Source organism: Poecilia reticulata, chromosome 17, assembly GCF_904066995.2.
Source record: "Poecilia reticulata chromosome 17, P_reticulata-male-v2, whole genome shotgun sequence".
In the NCBI taxonomy this organism is placed as follows: Eukaryota; Metazoa; Chordata; class Actinopteri; order Cyprinodontiformes; family Poeciliidae; genus Poecilia; species Poecilia reticulata.
In genome coordinates, this window is record NC_088846.1 from 14,511,363 (window position 1) to 14,530,961 (window position 19,599).

The 19,599-nt window shown below is 38.4% G+C and overlaps 1 protein-coding gene across 2 annotated transcripts in view; it reads right to left on the reverse strand.

Moving 5' to 3' along the window:
- Positions 1 to 19,599, reverse strand: part of gpc5c (glypican 5c) — a 100,514-nt gene that overhangs the window by 40,817 nt on the left and 40,098 nt on the right. Inside the window, exons 4-6 of one of the 2 annotated variants that reach the window (XM_008433800.3) lie at positions 13,290 to 13,453; positions 12,171 to 12,227; positions 10,130 to 10,252 (exon numbers count right to left, since the gene is read on the reverse strand). In XM_008433800.3, coding sequence (XP_008432022.2) covers positions 10,130 to 10,252; positions 12,171 to 12,227; positions 13,290 to 13,453 — 344 coding nt within the window. The remainder of the gene's footprint in view (positions 1 to 10,129; positions 10,253 to 12,170; positions 12,228 to 13,289; positions 13,454 to 19,599) is intronic. The other variant, XM_008433801.3, reaches the window with a different exon arrangement.

Sequence of the window (19,599 nt, forward strand, 5' to 3'; positions counted from 1 at the left end):
TGAAGTCAAAGTGGAGAAGAGAGAGAAGGCAAAGAGAAGAAGGACAAAGGTTGGAGATTTGTTATGCAAATGAAGGCAAGCAGACGGTGGGATTGATAAACACGTGGACAAAATGGCCTTCTTGGCGGAAATCCCAGTCATAGCTATCGTGCTTGCCATGAGCAGGCATATCTGTCAATCAAGAACAGGTTGGAAAATTGTACACATGACCATAAGGCAGCCAATGAGATGAATTTGAAAATTCCAGTTTAATTTTTTACAATATATACAATATAATTTTCCTAATCAATAATTTCAATTTCTTTCATGAGTAACCTTTCTCAGACAACACATCACTAATAAAGATGAAGGCAGATAATATTTTTTGTCTTGGTTTTTACATATCGGTATTTTGTGTTACTCCCTAACTTGGACTTTTCTAAATTTACTCTGACATAAGAATTTAGTTGATGCTAGTATACATCAATGTGGAAGAAAAGAAAAAAAAAATAGGGATCTCAATTATGCATATGGGATCCTACAGGTTCAGTCTTAGGAATTTAAAACTTTTTGTGATTGCCATTTTTTATTTGATTGGATCTGGTTCACTACTTATAAATTAAGTAAGCCTATTTAACTTGGATCACCATAAAAAGTTGCACTGTTTGTGTGCACAGTGGCAAAGCATGCAGTCTGAATTCCCACAGTACTTCACCTGAATAACAACTTTTTCCAAGGGCTGATCAATGGAAATTGTTCCTACTTCTTCCCTCTGATGTTGACTGGAATGACTGTATTGTTATGAGCTGCGCTGGTGGATGATGAGACTAACTGGTAGAATTCGGCTCATCACAAGTCTGCCTGGTGATTATTTTAATGAGAAATGCAGCAGCTCTGCAGGTAATCATTTTAATAGAATACGTCAACTTGTCCATACAGCTTTGGGAAACTTGGCTCGAATTGATCATGGAAGATGTTTGTTTCTGATTTTATAATCTGTTTCTTCACAACCCATGTTCTCTTATGTTTACTGTTCTTAAATTGGATATTTCTGGAATCTATGCTGTGTTCGTGAAAACACGGCATTTCATTAAAAACGTTTCTTTAAAGAAGAAAACTACAAATAGACATACGCTAAGGAACTCTGCTCAAGTGCCTTGTGTGATGAAGATGTACAAGTGACTGAATGAAGTGAAAAACATAGAGATAAAGAGATAAATTAGACAGTTTTGAGAGCTTTGTTTCTGTTAATTATAATCATTTTCCTCTTAGAGATAGTTAAAACACAGTGTTTAGGAGTAGAATATTACATTAGACCAATAAAAAATGTAGATACAGAAACATGGAGTGTATGAAAAATATGTCTAATATTCACTATTAGTTTCAAATAGTTGCTATTTTTTAAATGTACTTTTAACCTGGCAAATGAGCCTCATCTGAGAACACATATTCAAATTTTTAGATTATAAAGCTGCATTCATGTTTCGATGTCATCATACTTTAGACAGAACAGGCTATTCTCTTGCTTTGTGTGCGTACCGTGTTACAGTGTTAGTTTACCCATGTTCCAAACATTCTGCAAATTGTGGAATGTTTATCTTATTTTTTACTTGGTAACAAAGTTAATGATGATTACATAGCAAAACTGTTTGGACCAACGCCTGAAACATGGGCCAAAAATTGAGCCAAAGCAGAAATAAAATGAAGGTGCTTCTTTTCTAGAATGATCCAGGTCCACACCCACAGAGCTTAGGAGAATCTGGCAGCCATGTTTGAATCAAATCCAGTAGAAATGTAGAGCTTGTATGTGTAATAACTTACCCACAACCAGACAACACTGGCTTTAATTATGAAAATATATATATTTCTCACAATGTAAAGACTATTTACGCTGTTGGTTTGCTAAGTTTTCACTGTGAAGCTTTAATTTGAGTACCATTGGTTGATTAAGGAATAACAGTGATTGTAGAAAACGTGGTGTTGTTATACACGAGTGCCTCCTCATCCGTATCTTTCTTATATTTCTCTGTTTGGCTGCAGGTCAACTATGCATGAATGGATGAAAATAAGGCAGGACGTTCTCTTCATTTTGCACCCTTAGCAGTGGCAACATTCCCAGCACCACTCAGGGGGGCTCCATTAAGCAAGGCATGATACCAAAACCCACCCGGAATTTAAAGAACGTTTTCCCTGTGGTTTCAGGTTACCAAGTCCACACGTTAAACACAGATCACACACACACACACACGCATATGCACACACACATATAACTGCCTTACACAGTAGCACTGTACTTTTTGTTATTTCGACAGAAGTTGAGTTGTTAGCTTTTCTTCTCCCCTCCCATGCCTGTCATTCATTTTCGTTTTAAAACTCACATTCTTTTTCCTGTGGGTTGTGTAAAAACTTGGACTTGAACTTAAAACTTCAGCTTGACCCAAACCACCCGCCTGCTAAGATTCTCACTTTATTGATAAATACCGCATGGTGAAAGTTTAACCTTATATGCACATTTACACTAAAAGCACACAAGAACCTTGGCCAGAGCTCACCATTGACCTCAGATTCCAAAGTATACGTAAACACCGCATCCCTCAATATTCAACAGCTTTTGGGTCAAAAATCTGTCGACTCTAAATGACAACTCATTTTCATTCACTGTATCCTTCGAGAAAAGGAATGAGGGCTCCTAAAATAAAGTCAGAGCAGAGATTTGTAAATTAGAAGTGTTCACACTGTGTGAGTGACTGTACAAAGTCAGATCTCAAAGGTCGGTATCCTGCATACTTTGAATGTTTCCCTGGTTCAACACCCCCGAATCCAATGAATAGTTCTTTACCAGGCTTCTGCAGAACAGGGTTGCCTCCAGAAAATTTTCAAAACTGCGGTCAGATGTATGCCACTGATAATCTTGAAATACATCACAAAAACTTAGTCTTTAAGGCAGACACTGATGTAATTTGCACGGACATTACGGGCAGAGCCAAGAAATTGTCATACGTATTTAAAAGTAGGTCAAAAATAAGAGATCTAGATCTGGACATCAAAACATCTAATTATTTAAATGTTTACTTTGCTCAACAAAGTAAACAAAGTAAACCGGGACCTGGGAACCGGGACCTGGGAACCGGAAACTGGGAACTGTGTGTTAAAATGATTTGACAAGAGTCGAAGATGCAAATTGCTCCCAAGGCATTCTCTTTGAACAAAGGGCATTTTACTACTTATAGAGGTGCAATGACTTTTATGTGTGTTTTTTTTTAAGTAATGATTACAGTATTATCTTATGATACATAGATGTAGAGCTAGTGAACAAACTGAAACACTTAAAACATCAAGTGGGAGACCAGACATGCAGAGACAGTTTTAATTCATGACAAGCACCATAGACTGTGTGCCAAGAACCAGCAAACACTTCACCACATAGCTGTGGTGGTTCATCAAATATTTTCATCCACTGACAATTTAGCTTGAAACTCTGCACGTTATCAGACGTTAAGTGGGGACATTTGGAAGAGTTGCTTTTAGATTATCGACAGAATGATTCAGAATTCGTGTAACAGTGAACAGAAATGTTTAGAAGGCGAACACACACCTCTCACACACACACAGAGAACATTGATATACAGAGTCCCACTGGCTGGCCACCAAAAGCTAAAAGACTTCAAATAGGATCATCGAGGCATAAAGCCACACAGAAAGATAACTCCTTTAAAACTACTACTTCCCCCTGCCGCAGCCATACATCTCTCATCTACTCCAGATTTTAAATCAGCTTTTCTTGTTTGACTGACGCTTTTATTATCCCTCCTGTTCCCAATTGCTCCACTTCCCATCCTCCTCTTCCAATTTGAGTTTGATGTCTTTCCAGTGGGCAGCGATTGGTGAGTCAAGTTTACCTTGTCCAATATAAACTGCCGTCATAAAACACGCCAGTCTATTGTGGCACTTTAATTATATGAGCTCAACCCACTCCACCGTCTAAGGACACAACATTATAGGAGAAGCTGGAAACCTTCTGCTTGCACAAATGAGATGATGAGAATAAAACGAGCTAGAAGGCAACCTCACAAAAATGTGCAGAAAGGCATAAACACGGGGAAGCTGGAATACACAAAACACTCATTACTGAGAGAAACGTGACAAGTAACACATTTGCAAAGGAGCGCATAATGGGGCACGTTGCACATCAACAACACAAACACATCTTCAGCAATCATTTTTTTCCATTTATAAATGTCATAAATCCAAACTCACAGTCCAAACATGTTAGCACTGAAAATAAATAAGTCAGAGACTGAAACGTGATCACTGCTATTTTCCCCTTTCTTCAATTACACAGACAAACACACCCGCACGCCCCCCCACACACACACACACACACACACCCAGTCCGAGAGTCCAATTTGGAGGGTCAAACTGAGGCCCTAAACTCTAGTGCAGGGTTATGGGAAAGGAACCGGCTACAAACTCCAATCCAAAAACAAGTCTAGGGAGAAATTCAGAAAGGGCAGACAAAAAAATACTGACTAAAGATGTTGATCATAAAATTAAACACTAAGGGGTTTGCTTCAGTCCTAAAATGTGGTATATCATGTCAGCTGCTCCTTGTTCCAATTCAGTCTTTTCTTTTTTTTTCTTTGTTCAAGTACCTCAGAGTATCTGACCTATCTGACCAAAACAGAAGAAAAACCCTCTTAAAGTTCTGAGTGTTAAATGTTTTTTGCTCCCACAAATATGCATTAATTTATTGTCCTTTCAACTTATACAAGCCATGTTGACGAATTCTCAAATTTTTTAACTAAGCTCCTTTCAACCCAGGAGACTGACAGAAAAGCTGGGGGAGACAAAACGTATGACTTGACAGAACAGAAGGGAGTGGAGTGTGAGGGGTGAAGACTTTGCCCAGTGCACCGTTCTTCCTGCTTCTCCTCACAATGAGCAGAATAGATTCCAGATGTCGAAACGATAAACAAATGGACTGTCATAACCTTATAAAAATGCAAGGCATTCAGAAGCACTCGCATTGCTGTATTGTCTATGGACCATCTCTTTGTCTTAATCTCAAGTCTTTGGACTCAACCCCAAAGAGGAGTGCTGAGTTATTACTTTTTTCATTTGTTCTGAACATCACATATGTGCAACACACCAGAATGTACAGAGCAGTCTTAGAATAAATTTTAATTCTACATGGTTGAAGTGTTAAATTATTCTAAACATCAGTCTCACATAGTACACAAACACTAAGAAAGAAAAAGGAAAAAAATATCAAAATAATCACTTGCTCATTTGTGTAATAAATGTGTCCTCCTGCACAGATCAAAATACCCAGAGGAACGTAATCTACTGTATTCTCGACCTCCACCATTTCATAAGGTGGCAGGTTATTGGAATAACTCTGTTGCAAATTTTGATTTGACTCTCCTTTTAAAAAGCCGTTGAAACTGATGAGAAATTGTGCAGTTTGAAGAAAGAGTCTTTCCTCTACTTTCTGTTTGGACATTTATGATGAACACTTTTTGTTTGCTTGTAATAAACTAGTGAGAATACTGAACAGGATCAAGGAGAAGAGGTAGGGAGGTGTGTGTGTGTGGGGGGGGGGGGAGTTTAAACCATTCCATTGATTATAATGGGTAATGTTAGAGCCTGACGTTAGATCAGCTGTCCTCACTCAAAGCTGGTGTTGTGTTTCAACGAACACCGAGAATGGGAGAGAAAGAGGAGGCAGGCAGCTTCAGCGCAGACACAGCAGGTCTGGAGAAATTGAACAATGGCAATTTTAAAACTGTGGAAAGACTGAGTGTTGGATCCCGTCACCTGTCTCACGTTTTCATGTGAGTGTTAAAATATCCCCCAGGAGTGTGTCACCCAAAAAAGCCCGGAGGGAAATGGTAGTCTGGACAGTACCAACACATTCTTCAATAGAATCAGTTCAGGAACAACCAAAACCAACTTGGTCCTCTCTTGATCCCGAGAATTCCTGTCACACTTCTAATGACTTATCTTTAACCTCAGTCATGGATCTTTTTTGTACTCTGTATCTTTGTCTTCAATCAAATCAGCAGATGAGCCAGGGGTCTCTTTCTCTCCCATGTTTTTCTGTGCCTGTCCCAAGTGAAGAGGTGAGATAGAACCAGAACAAGGCTGCAGGTCCAAAAGGTCTTGGCCCCATGCGCTTACGGCAAATATGGACAAACTCTTAGGGATTCTGCAGTAACTCTTCAACCTTAACATGAACCTGGTGAAGGATCATGTGCTTTGGAAAACATTCTGCCTTTCAAAACACTGACAGAAACACCACAGGGGACGATACTTTCACAATTCCTTTTCTCTCTGTACACCTCAAACATCCAGCACAAGTAAGAGTCATGTTATCTGCAGAAATACTCTGATGACTCTACATTCGTATCAGAGATGGGCAAGCAGCAAAATGCAGAGAATGTGTGCACTGCTTTATGCCATAGTGTGGGAACATTCATCCCATCTTCAACATCAACAAAGCACAGAAGTGAAACTTTGATGATTGCATAATTCAAAAGAATAACTTTCTGATTAGATACTTTTGGTAACATTTATCAATTACATGCTATTTGTAAAGCACTTTTCAGTAACCAGGCATTTCCAAGTGCTAATTGGGGGGACTCAGTGAACTTTCACCCTTTATATGTCAGTTGATATTTTAACATGGAAAACAAAATAAAATAGTATTTTGCTTGATGTTACTCCAAAAGTGACACATCCTGTCTGAATACAGCAAAAACTGTGAATTCTGCACCCTTGTGCCCATGCAAAAGCACTATGTGAAATACAATCTCATCCAAAGTGACTCACGTAGTACTTCAAAGCTGAAACGGGATCAATCAATCAATCAATCAATCAATCAATCAATCAATCAATCAATCAATCAATCAATCAATCAATCTTTATTTGCATAGCACATTTCAGCAGCACAGCATTTCAAAGTGCTTTACAACATAAAAACAGAAACACAGTCATGTAGCATTGAATAAACAGTAAAAAAATAAAAATTAAATAAATTAAAAACTGTCTTTAGAACTTTTTGATCTATCAGATTAGTTAAAAATAAACACTGTCAATTCCTAAGTCCCACAAAAAGACAGGAACTGGCCCAATTTCTAAGTCATAATTTGTTCCAAAAAGCTACAGAATAAAAAAAAATCTTCACTAATTTAAAAATGGAAAGTAATCATTTTGATCCTGATGTTCCTGAGAACATACAACACACACACACACACGCACACACACACACACACACGCACACACACACACACACACACACACACACACCCGCACATACACACAAAAAACAAACCTATGATGGTGTAAATGTTGAGAGATGTCAGCAGATGTCGAGATGCCGTTTACAGCTGCTGGCACCCCGTTCACAACTCTGTCATCAAATGTTGGATGAAGAGAAGAAGGGGATTTCAACCTCAAAAGTCTTTCATGTGCTTTGAAGTTTAAATTGTGTGTCTGTCTGCGGACGCATGCTCCTCATCTGAGCCCTTGTGAATAACCTCCCAGCTGTTCACAAGCTTATGGATCCCATGTGGATTGATACATCTCTTGCTTAGGGAAAACCCAGCATGTCATTGGAGGACTGGTGTGGACTCACACCTTTGCATCTCTGTTTTGGATCTGCTTCCTGCTAATGTGATTTGTTAGTCTCTGCCGCATTCAAATCTTCCTAATGTGTTTCTTGTTTTTGCTTAACACCACTGCTTCTCTTTGGTTGTGTCGCTGCTGTTCTGACGTAGCTTTCCCAAGAAAGGTCCAAGCAGTGGGAGAAGTTATGGCAGTGATGTCCGAGTCTTTCCCATGCAGACTCATAGGAGGGCCTTTGTTCCCCCTCCACGCTTTGGGGGTCTCCACAGCGGGACTGTGCCCCACTCTACTGACTCTACAATGGGTCTTTATGTTGCCAAGGCCCCCCTCCACACTTTCACTCCAACATGCTTGCCTCATCAGGGGCACCCCAACGCAAAGGGGGCACCACGGCACCAAAATGACGACTCTTTTATCATGCCCTGCTCTGTCCTCCTTCCTCTGTCATGAATGCCAACAGAGTCAGATACAGGGAAAGAGAGTAACTGAAGGAGCGAGGCTTGTGAGTGTTGCCAAATGTCTCAGTGGGGCACTGTTTTCTCATTCAAACCAGAAACACTTGACACCACAAGCAATTCCCTGGCAATCAGCAGGGAGTGTGTGATAACACACTGTTACAGCTCTCTAGTACAGTTAATGAAAAACCAACACACTTGGGAGTAAATGACACAAACTCAATTCACGACCGGTTCTTCATAAGGACAAAGGAGGGAACTTGCTGTATTTCTCTTTTGCAGAAGTTGACAAATAAATGTAGATGCCTCATTCTCCCTACTTTATAGGTTTTTAAATCACAAATCTCCAACGCAGATATAATATTTTTATCACTGTGTACTAAAATCTTGGCACAGGCCCAGTTAACTAATAGTATGTTAAATAGAGTACCTTGCAAGAGTATATACACCTGCCAAAGAAAAAGCATGTCCCCAGCACACCCCTGCCACCACCATGCTTCACCACTTTCACCACTAGGAAACTTTGGTTATTTACAGTATGAGTTCTCCTTCACACCACATACTTTCCTTGCACATAGGCAAGCAGTTTAGTTTTGAGCTCACCTGACAAGAACACCATTCTTCAATTGTTTTTTGTGTCCCCAACATGGCTAGAGGCAAATTTTTAAGTACTGTATTTATTTTCAAAATGCTGTCTTATTACCACTCCTCCAAAACAGAGAGGACTATTGACAGAGCAACAGATTTACCCATCTAAGCTGTGGATTTGTGCAAGGACAGAGTCTCCATAGGTCACATAGCTACTTCTCTGACTAATGTTGTTCTTACCAGGGCTGTTAGTTCAAGTAGACAGCCGTATTTTGGTACATTTGTGATTGTTACCATACTATTACCATTTTCAAATGAAGGATTGAATAATGTTGTGAGATGTCCAAAGATTGAGATGTCTTATAGCTTAACCTCATCTTTAAAACTTTTCACAACTTTATTCATGACCCAAATAGTATGTTCCTTGAACTCCATAATGCTATGTGCTCACTAATGCTATTTTACAAACCACATAAACCTAAGCAAAACAGCATGATTTAGGGGCACCAAAGGAAAGGATAAAAAAGGCCAAGGGCCATGAATACTTTTGCAATGCATCACGTGTCTTAACAAATATATTAGGTGGAGGACAGTGAGGGGGAATAGGGAAAATTGTAACCAGTCACTAAACACAATAAAAACCAACATCCAGTGCATCTCTTGCTGACCACATTGTCTTACCAAGTACATAAGTAAAGCCAGGCCAAATCCAGACGTTGAACAAGGGCAAAATGATAAAGTCACACACACACATGGGGAAAATGAATCCATGGGATCTGTATATTTTTCTGTGTGTTCTGGCAGTACCAATTGAACTGAAGTTACTGTGGTTGTTAAAAATTGGAGAGCATGACCTTGTCATAGCTGTGGAGGTAATTTCAAGAGTGTTTAAGAAACTGATCCAGAATTCAGAATCAATTACAGATTTGAGTTGGCTCAGTAATTGGCATAATTTTCTTCATATGCTGAGTGAGAGGCAGGAGAGCCACACACTGAGCAAGCCCTCTGGTCTCTTAGAGATGCGCCCAAAACCATCAGCAGGCAAACAGTTCCAAGGCTGCATCTATAAATCAGCACAAAAATAAAAACCTCAGCAGAAAACAATTCAATCACTGACACAAACACAAAGAAAACCAGAGCCGTATGACTTTTTGTCCTGCCAGCATTCAGTCAATAGGGAGATGGATAATAATAACTTCCTTATTTGCACAGTGATCAACAGCAGCCAGTCACACTGACTCTCAGCCCGACAATTTTCAAATCCTCCTCCTTGACCCCCCAAATCAAGATATTAAAAATTATTGCCACAGCTAGCTGTTAAGCATTTGACTTTCAAGAAAAGTTAGATCATATATTAGAAGTTATACCACAAGTAATGTTATTTTGTGTGTCAAACATAGAAAGCAGGTTTTGCTTTGTCGCTGATAACACAAGTTAATCAGTGATGCAAACAATGGAAACACTAGAAAGATTTCTCTTACCTGTCTACAACACCATCGCCGCCCCAGCAGGTGGAGTCGTCCATTGTTTGCTCCCCTTCACACAGCAGCTCTGGCAATGTATTGAAGAAGGATTTATAGCGCTGCAGCTGCCCTAAGAACTCCCTAATGGAAAAACGGAGTCAATAGAATGATTATTATTACTATCACAATGACTTCAAATTTCCAAAAACAGAATTTACAAAGAGTCATCTGCAAAATTATACCACGAAGAACCTGAATATCTGCCATTGTGCTCTGGAATAGTTGAAGTAACAACAAACGCTAGTTTAATATTTTTCTGACAAGGCATGCATGTGATAAATACAAGCGACGATATTGACAGTGGCAGAAACGACAACCCCTGAATGTGACTGCATCAGCACATTTTCTTAGTTGCACTGTTTAGTGCTTCACCAGATCTGCCAACAGATGTTATCAATACAGTTACTGTCATCTTTTGCAAAGCAAAGACAGAACTTTTTTGACCTGACTCAGATTGTCTAAGCCCATAATGAGAAGCAAAAATGATTAGTTAGGTGCTAAGACAGCCAGTGAAAGGATTTTAGATGTGATGCGTTTCAAAATTCAAGTCGTTTTCCTTAAATTCTTCCATAGTTTGTTGTGTTTCAAGTGCAAAATCTGAAGTGCATAGAAAATGTTTGATAGTTTTCTAATTATTTTACTGATAAAAAGTTATTTGTTTCTATTCTCTTTAGTTTACTCTAAATAAAAGCTCTTAAACTGTTTTCCTTCCTATTTCACCTAATATGTGGACATTTTTGAACAAACATTTGTAAACAAACTGCATCACTGACCTACCACGAGGGAGGTGAAGTACTAAAACACCTCAAACTTTGAGCAACTAAAGGAGCATTATTCAAATTATCATCTAAAAATAAAAAAGAATGTGGCATAACCTCAACAACACTATACTAACTCTGAGCACACCCGAGTTGCAGAAATCCACATCTTCAACGGGCTAACTTGTTGACAGGGCAACTATTTCTTATGCACTCCACAAGTCTGACCATCATAAAAGATTGGCAAGAAAGTATCACAATTTCTCAAATATTTATTTTCTCCATCAAATGGAAATATAATTTAAAATCTCTCTAAGAATTCCCACATTTACTATGTGTTTGTCCACAAACTAGTTTGACAAATGTGACTGAATCAAATTCTGAAATTGCACATTTAGTGCTACACATTAAATGTTGTCATGAAACTAAAACGTCAAATAATCTCCAAACTCTTATCTTCCCAGTGAAATATGTGGCAGCATCATGTTGTGTGAATAATTTATTCAGTAGGGAAAATAAAACAGGTCAGAGATGATGGGAGGTGGAGCTAAAAACAGGGTAATCCTGGGGGAAAAAACCATTAGAGGGTGCAAAAGATTTGAGACTGGAGTGAAGGATTGCTTCCAACAGAAAAGCTGCTAGAGATACAAACTGATCTACAATGAATCAAGGGTTATATGTTAGAATAGTGAACTCAAAGTCCAGTCCAGAAAATCTGGACAAGAGCTGAAGACTCTGGGTCACAAAAACAATCTATCCAATCAGATTGAACTTTAACTATTTTGCAAAGAATAATGGGCAATGATTTCAATCTGAGATGAGAAATACTTAAACTAATAATAATAATAGAAACATGCCATACACTTTAATGTTTGAGATACTGTTGTGCAACCCCACTCTGCTTTAAAAGTGCCAACAACTTTATCCTTTATCCTCGACATGTTTGGTGTGTTCCTGATGGTGTTTGTTCATACTTGCACAGGATGGATTCTTTAACAATCAAGCAAACTTCTCAAGCCAATTAGTTGCACAAAATTTTATGTAAGGGTTTCAGGGTTACTGAAAAGAAATGCATTATACATTATCCTATAGGTTAGTCTATCACAAACAATGATAAAAAATTGTATTTAGAACGTAACCAAACTGAAAATGTTAGTTTGAAAAAAACTGTTTCTTTTGCAGGTATCTCTTGATATTGAATAAATAAACGAGGAAAAACATTGCCTTGGTTTTATGCTTACCTAGAGAGTGTTCTCAGATTAGGATTATTGATCTTGGAGGGCATCAGAGGGAATGAACTGGGAATAATGGGAATTGGAAGCAGGAGGATGCAAGGAGGTGAAAAGGGGTCATGGAGAGATAAACAAGAAAAAAAAAAGGTTGGCATGACAGGGGATGAAGGGAAGATGAACAAAGTACACTCAACTGACTGGTAGAAAGTGATTATTTATGCACATGCAGAGACTTGTCAAACCAAGTATGAATTAATAACCAATTTCAACCAAAATAACAGGAAAATAAAACATAAAATGGAATATAATTCATAGCATAGCCACCAAATCCACTCAAACAGATATCAGCACATGTGCAAACAGTTGAAATGCACAATTAAGACAAAGTACTGCTGGATGTTTTGATTTACTTTCTTTGTACAAAAAAAAAAAGCTATGCTCTATCTTCTTTCACATTTTCCAACCATTATTCTTCTTTTGCTGCTGCTGCGGCTTTGAAGTCTCCAGGGCACACACGAGCTCTGGTCAGAGCTGGCAACAAGCGGGTGAACTGGATTGTGTTGCTATGAACGGCAGTGGCAGTGCCACGCCAGCCGTGACAGCTAGGCTTGGCATCGGTGCAGCGATTCACAGAGTGGGACGAGGTCAAGCACTCAACAGTGCTTTAGTTCATCTGTGTGTGCTTTCCAATGCGGCACTGGCTGGCATGCAGTGCTGGTGGTGTGGTCGTCTGGGTAAACAGGAAATTGTGTGGTCTGTCAAGATTAATCTTACCAAGGCTCCGCCTGCCTACCAGCTGCTGTGGGCACACGGTGGTTGCTCCAGGAACCAGGTGGGGAGTATGGGTGGCGCTGGAGAGAAGTTACTTTTGTCTGTGTGTGCGTGCATGTGTGTGTGTGTGCGTGTGTGTGTGTGTGGGGGGCGGGGGTGTGCGTGTGTGCGCACGCTTTTGAATCCAACTAAACACTGGAGAACAGTGTGAAGTGACAGAAGCTGTAATAGTTTTGGATCAATGATATCCAACCCCTTAATCTATGACACATCTAACAGTACAGTGAATATATGCAAAAGGTAGATAGTCAAGCATTTCTTAAGTTGGTTTCACGTTAACTCAAAGCTTTTGCCTACCTTTTTAAGTGGGCAAACTTTGCTAGCCTCTCTTCTGGTAAAATATGGGAGGAGGAGGCAGATGGAGAAGGTGAAGTTAAGGTTGTGGAAGAGGTTGTGACCTCTGGTCTCAACGACCACATGCCTGGGGGTTCCCTTGTAGACAGGCCACACACCTTGTCCACCTGTGGAGAGAGCACAGCACACACACCTGCTAAGCAAGGAGAATGTATGAATGTGTGGGTGAAGCTACAGGGTGGCTTGCAAATCCCTCACTGATCCACCTACAAATTTGAAAGTATTTAAAGCAAGTGAACTAAGAGATATCCGGGCTCTGTCTCAGACAGAGAATGCCGTTTTGGTTGTCAGATAAGTGACTAACGTAAATGCAAAGGTGCACATAAAGACAGAGATGTGATGAAGTAAAAACAGTTACATTGAGTGATTTAGTGCCTGGAGGGCTGACAGTAAATTTAGAACATTCCACTACATCATGGAGGTAAAGCGCACGTGTGCACATTTGGCAATGGGAGCAAATATCTCCTGTGAGCAATTAAACCTTGCAGCAGAGGGGAGGTGAAAGCAGGATCCTGGAAGAAAAAGGGACAAAAATCAATGCCGTCTCATTGGCTTAAAAGCCTTGAGGCAGTGTTGTTAAGTGATCTTCAATTAGCAAAAGAGACAGAGTGTGATGGCTTTTCTGTGCTTGACTGAATAGGTCCTTAAAATGATCAGTGCCAGCACTCTTTTATCTACAGAGATGAGTCACTGTACCAAGATCCAACTGGACTTCACAATACTTTTTTTTTAACCTCTGTTCTGCAATTCATATTGTAATATACAAACCAGCAGTCATAATTCCAGTCAATTTAATTAATTCTGATAAGCACAATCTTTGCAAATTGTTATATGCCTCTACAATTTTAGTAGAAGAAATATTTAGTAGAATAACTATTAAATGGCACTACAAACTTTTTCCTTTTTTTTAAAGAAAGATGTTTTTTATATATTCAAACTGGTCTATCTTGATAGGTAGGATTTAGCTTCAATAAAGATTAAATAAATGGGCAGGTAAATGTTGTGTGCATTTTTTGTGCAAATATATGCAACCTTTATTTAAACAAGTATGTCTCATTGAGATTACCAATCTCTTTTTCAAGAGCAACCAGACAAAGACTGGCAGCAACACACTCAATAAAACCAAAAAAAATAAATTGTAATATATTGTGATAGTCACAACACAATTACAGCTATGTAGAGCACATCACCCCCAGTTCTAATACTTTTCTTATTTCATAAATCATTGGATGGCTTGGCACCAAAATACATTAAAGTCCCGTTTTCATTTTATCCAGACCACTCAGGCCTTCTGGTTCCAGTCTATGCAGCATCTCCAGAATCAGAACCAAACATGGAGAAGCAGCATGCAGCTTCTATGTTCCTCCAAACTGGAATAAGCTAAACTGCAAAACTGCTGAAACACTGAGTTCCTTTAAATCAAGGCTAAAACCCCATTTGTTTAGAGTTTCTTTTGATCAGACAGAAGCCAATTTCAAGGCATCTGCTAAGTTGTGTTTAATATATACGGCATATTTCTAAAAGCTAAAGGTAATATAATTACTTGACTGTGCTATAAAATGGCACTATGTGCCAGGAAAATGTATAATGATACCTCCCTACCACTTTGCTACATCAATATATGGTTACTTCAATGTTCTTGACATGAGATATTTTTCAGACCATACTTGCCACCAGTGGATCACATTGCTTTTTTTATTCTTTGGAAATGTAAGTTGACAGTATTTCTCAAAACAATTCACCTCTAACATTGTGAAAAAAAAAACTAAACAAAACAAAAACAAAAATCTTGACGAGCTTTAAGAGCTAATAGAAGAAAGCAGAATATTTAAGAGCTTATATATTGTTTAGGATCTCATCATTTCTTTCTTGGTGTTGCTGATTAATCATCGCTTGTAGCATGCAAATCAAACTTGTATAAAAGCAACTGCATCTCTTAGAGAAAGTCGGTGGCTTTGAAATTAGAACTCACACCATAACAACCTAAACCACTGAAAAGAACTTCACTCTTCACCGTAGCCCGTTTGCTCTAAACCTTTTCCTGACTACATGCACAGTAAATTCACTCTTTAAGCAGACACTGGGCACGAGGAAGGTTGTTTTACTGCATTAACCTTAACTCCCTCTGGAACCATAAAACACACTCACATGTGGTAGAGCAGCCCACAGCCACACATGCAGACAGCCACACATGTAAACATAGAAGATATATCCACACGCATATACATTTCATTGTCCCTGGAAAAAGAAATAAGAGCACAGCAGCTGTTTTGGCTAAGTAATATGAACAGAGAAAATGTGCCTTGCATGAGCCTTGATGTTGTTCGTGCTTGTTTTTCAGACCTCTTTAAGGTAGTGAAACACAGTTTAAATAAGCATATAGGTGCAACCTTTTTCAAACTGTTTGAAATAATGGAGTCAAGAGGTAAATATGACCAAAACTATAAATGTAATCAAGAGAAATAGTACATCTATAAAAATATTTTACGTTTTGAGAACAAAAGCCATGAAATCCTGTTTTCAGTCTGAAAATGTGTGGTCTTGGATTATGGCAGAAAAATTCCACTAAGCGAGCAGAGAGTTTTGCAGGCGAAGATTTGCTGCGAGCAGAGACTAAGTCTGACCACGAGAAGTTTTGAGTACAAGCATTACAAGTTTTGAGAATAACGATATGAAGTCCTGCTTTCAAAATAAGAATGTAAGCAACAAAAGACTTGAAATCCTGCTTTCAGACTGAAAATTTGTACTCTTGGATTATGGCAGAAAATGTCCCCCGTACATGTGAAAGTCTGTGTTTTGCAGGAATTACTAACTCGGATAAGTCATAGGGGTTTGTGAGAGAAATATGTAATTCAATTTGTAAATGTTTATCTGAAGTTTTTGGCATTACACTTTACTCTGAATTTTGTCACATGGATTTTTGCTCACTGATTGGAAGTGTGAAGGCAATCAGAGAGGATTTTCTCTTTGACCATCTTCAGGGGTGGTCTGGGACACTCTTATCTGAATTAGATTAGCTTTCTGAATGTAATCCATCCTGACACACTAAAGAACCACCCACTGATCCTATGAGACTTCCATCAAGGAGCTGAGTTATTACCTCAAGTTTTTTTTTTCCTGAACTATTTAAAATTATTGTCTGAAGACAAATTGGCCACATTTTGTAAATCAACTTTCAATAACACAAAAAAACAATTATTTGTAGTTTTTCACATTAATAATTTAGTGCAACCTCCATCAGATTCCAGTGTGATCAGTCTACAACTTCAATTTGCATTCCCAGGGAGATGCCTGATATTACATGCAGCTCATTTTGTTTACATGAATAAATATTTATGCTGCACATGTTAGTGAGTTTTTATTCTAAAAATTGTTGTGCAAACAACAATTTTTACAACTTAGCTCCAGCAACTGTGTCTATTGTAATGTTCATCATCATCATCAGCATGTTAATGTTATTAGCTCTACATATGTGGAATGAAGCACAACTCCAAATAACTGTGTGAGCATGCAATTATTAAATAAAGTAGCTGTGACTTCTGCATTGGCCATGCTCAGTTTATCCATTGTTTACATTTGATCAAGGCTTTGCCAGAATCCGCATGTTTAAAATAATAAGGTGATTTCACACACACCGACGTAGAAATTGGATGAAATGCAATGTGACTGATTACACTTAGGTTGCTTAGAAAAACGAAATGTTCAGTGTACGAAAGTAGTCTGATGTAAAAAAAAAATTTAAACTGCCATGAAAAAAAGATACGGGTCAAAAATGGACAAAAAACAGTTTTGGAGCATATTTGGCTGTAGAGTGAAATTAGGATTTAATAAATCAGTGAATTACTTGTCTGTTTTGGTGAATGAGTTTCTCTGGAGTGTGAGATTTTTGAGTTGATTGCTGTGGTGACTTATTATGAAATATCTTGTGGAAATAAAACAAGCTCTGTATAGTAATACTAACAAACATATCTCTGTTGCCACATACTACCTTAAGCAATTAAGCTAATCAAAAGTATGCGGTGTATAGTTTAACAAAAATAATGCACAATGGCAATCGATCATCCAAGAGGAAAGGGGAAAGATATAAACCTTGCAGCTACAAATGTATATATTATGAGATGTAAATAGTAGATGTGGAAAACCGAACAGGGTATTTATGCTTCTTGAAGTTCCAAATGTTGTGGATTGAAGAAAACAAAGTCAAATATGCTTATAGATACCATACAAATAATTCATAAATATAAAATATTAAGCAAAATATAAGGTTAATAAACGTTGAACTATAACATTGTGTAAAAATCTAAAATACAAATACAATGTCAACATTTGCTATTCAATTTTTTTGCTAATGATGTATTTACTGTATGTTATTTTTAAATATGTACTAATAAGTTGTAAATTAAATTCATCAAAAAAAGTGTGTATTCTAAGGTATTATTTTTGTTGTAAAAAGAAAAAAAAATTAAAGAATGTAATTTTTGTTCATGAGACTAGTCTAGGACTCCATTTAGACCAACGCCATTTCTCACCTGCCATTGTCTGACACTTTGCTATTCTAAAAAAAGACAAAAAGGTAAACATGAACACGCGAAGGAGGTCGTTCTCAGTTCTGTTTACATTACGCTGTTATTTTTGCATGCATACCTCAGAGAAAAAGTTCAAAATCACAGGACCTCTAAACAAGCCAGAGAAGATTGGAGAAAGTGCTTCATTTCAAAACAGTAATGATAGTACAAATCATTCTTTTGCTAACTAAACAGAGAACTGAGTAAACAGCAGGCAGGGAAAATAAACAGTACCCTCTCAAGGATCCTCTTGAGAAAATGAGACATGTCCTTTGAGGACAGAGCTGCTGACCGTTGAATCTCGCGGGACAATCTCACAACATGCTGAGTAATGACACGTGCTGCATCATAGCCATTAATTGAATATCTTCTAAGCTGATGACGGTGTGAGAATAAAAATCATATCTGTTCTCAGTGTTCCAATTTGAATAATGTTGTGCATGTGTTTGGTCACCAGTTTGCTCTTTTTATTCCATCCCGATTTCAACTATTTTGTGCAACATTCCTTGTATGATTGCTTAAGGACTGAGACTGATGGAGGGAGAAGATTGATGGGATGTGTGCAGTTCGCGGGGTAGCTCTTTAGGGAATTACAAGGCATGCATTTACTATGCATTTGAGCTGTCAAATGAAACCCGACTTTCACTGCAGTCTGCAGCAGATACACAATAGATTGCACCTTGGTTTTATAAGTGTAATACATCAGAATATACGTGATGTATTCTAAATTTAAAGGAGTGCAGATGAGTAGATGGAGCAGTGTACCCCTATATTCTGACCTGAATGTGTAGAGCGTGTGCGTGTGTTTTATGGTTAAATCTTCCTAAGGCAACAGAGTCCAAAAAGAACACAGCAAGACAATCAGCTTCATCTGGGCCAAACCCTGGGTCATCCCTTCTCCAGAGGAGTATTGGCTTACAGATAGCAGCGGTGGTCTTTCCTTCCAGTTTATTTATCAAGGGATTGCCCAGTAAAGTAAAGGGAACTTTCTCAGCCCCCTGTCACCTCAGGCACTGTGGGGTGGGGTTCCTGTGGGGCTTTTTTCAGTCACAGAATATCTATATGTTACACTTCATAGTCTGTGTTAAATGTGAATAAATTAACAGATGAGGGGGGGGGGGTGTTGGTACAGGAAAAAAAGGTGTTTCCTCAAATAAAGTAAAAAAGACGATGCTAAGTTGCACCACTGACTGTTTATCACACGGTAACAGAATTCAAATTTGAACGTTGATTATTAAATGTTTCATTTGCTTTAAGAAAAATGACAATATTTAATATTTTGTGCCACCGTCGTTTGCAGGATTCACCAGAAATTGACAAAGTAGTTTGCAATGAGATTCCAGCATTTGCCCACATTTGCCTACTTTACTACAACTCACATCTCCGAGTGCTCAACCTGCCTCTCCACCAATCAAAACTGAGGTCTCTTAATATTTCAAAATCATTGCTTAACATTTGTCATTAACATTTGTAAAAGTTGGAGGAAAATGGAATAGGTGTTGGAGTACGAGCAGCATCACACTGAGGTTGATTGACAGCGCTCATACCCCCTGCCAGGCTAAGATTGGTGGTTTCTAGTTAGCACAAAGCAGAGGACCTCACATTTTTTTCACAGATTGTTTGTCTCATACCATACTACCACAACATTGTGACAGTTTCAACAAGTATGGAAAAAAATATATTTTATA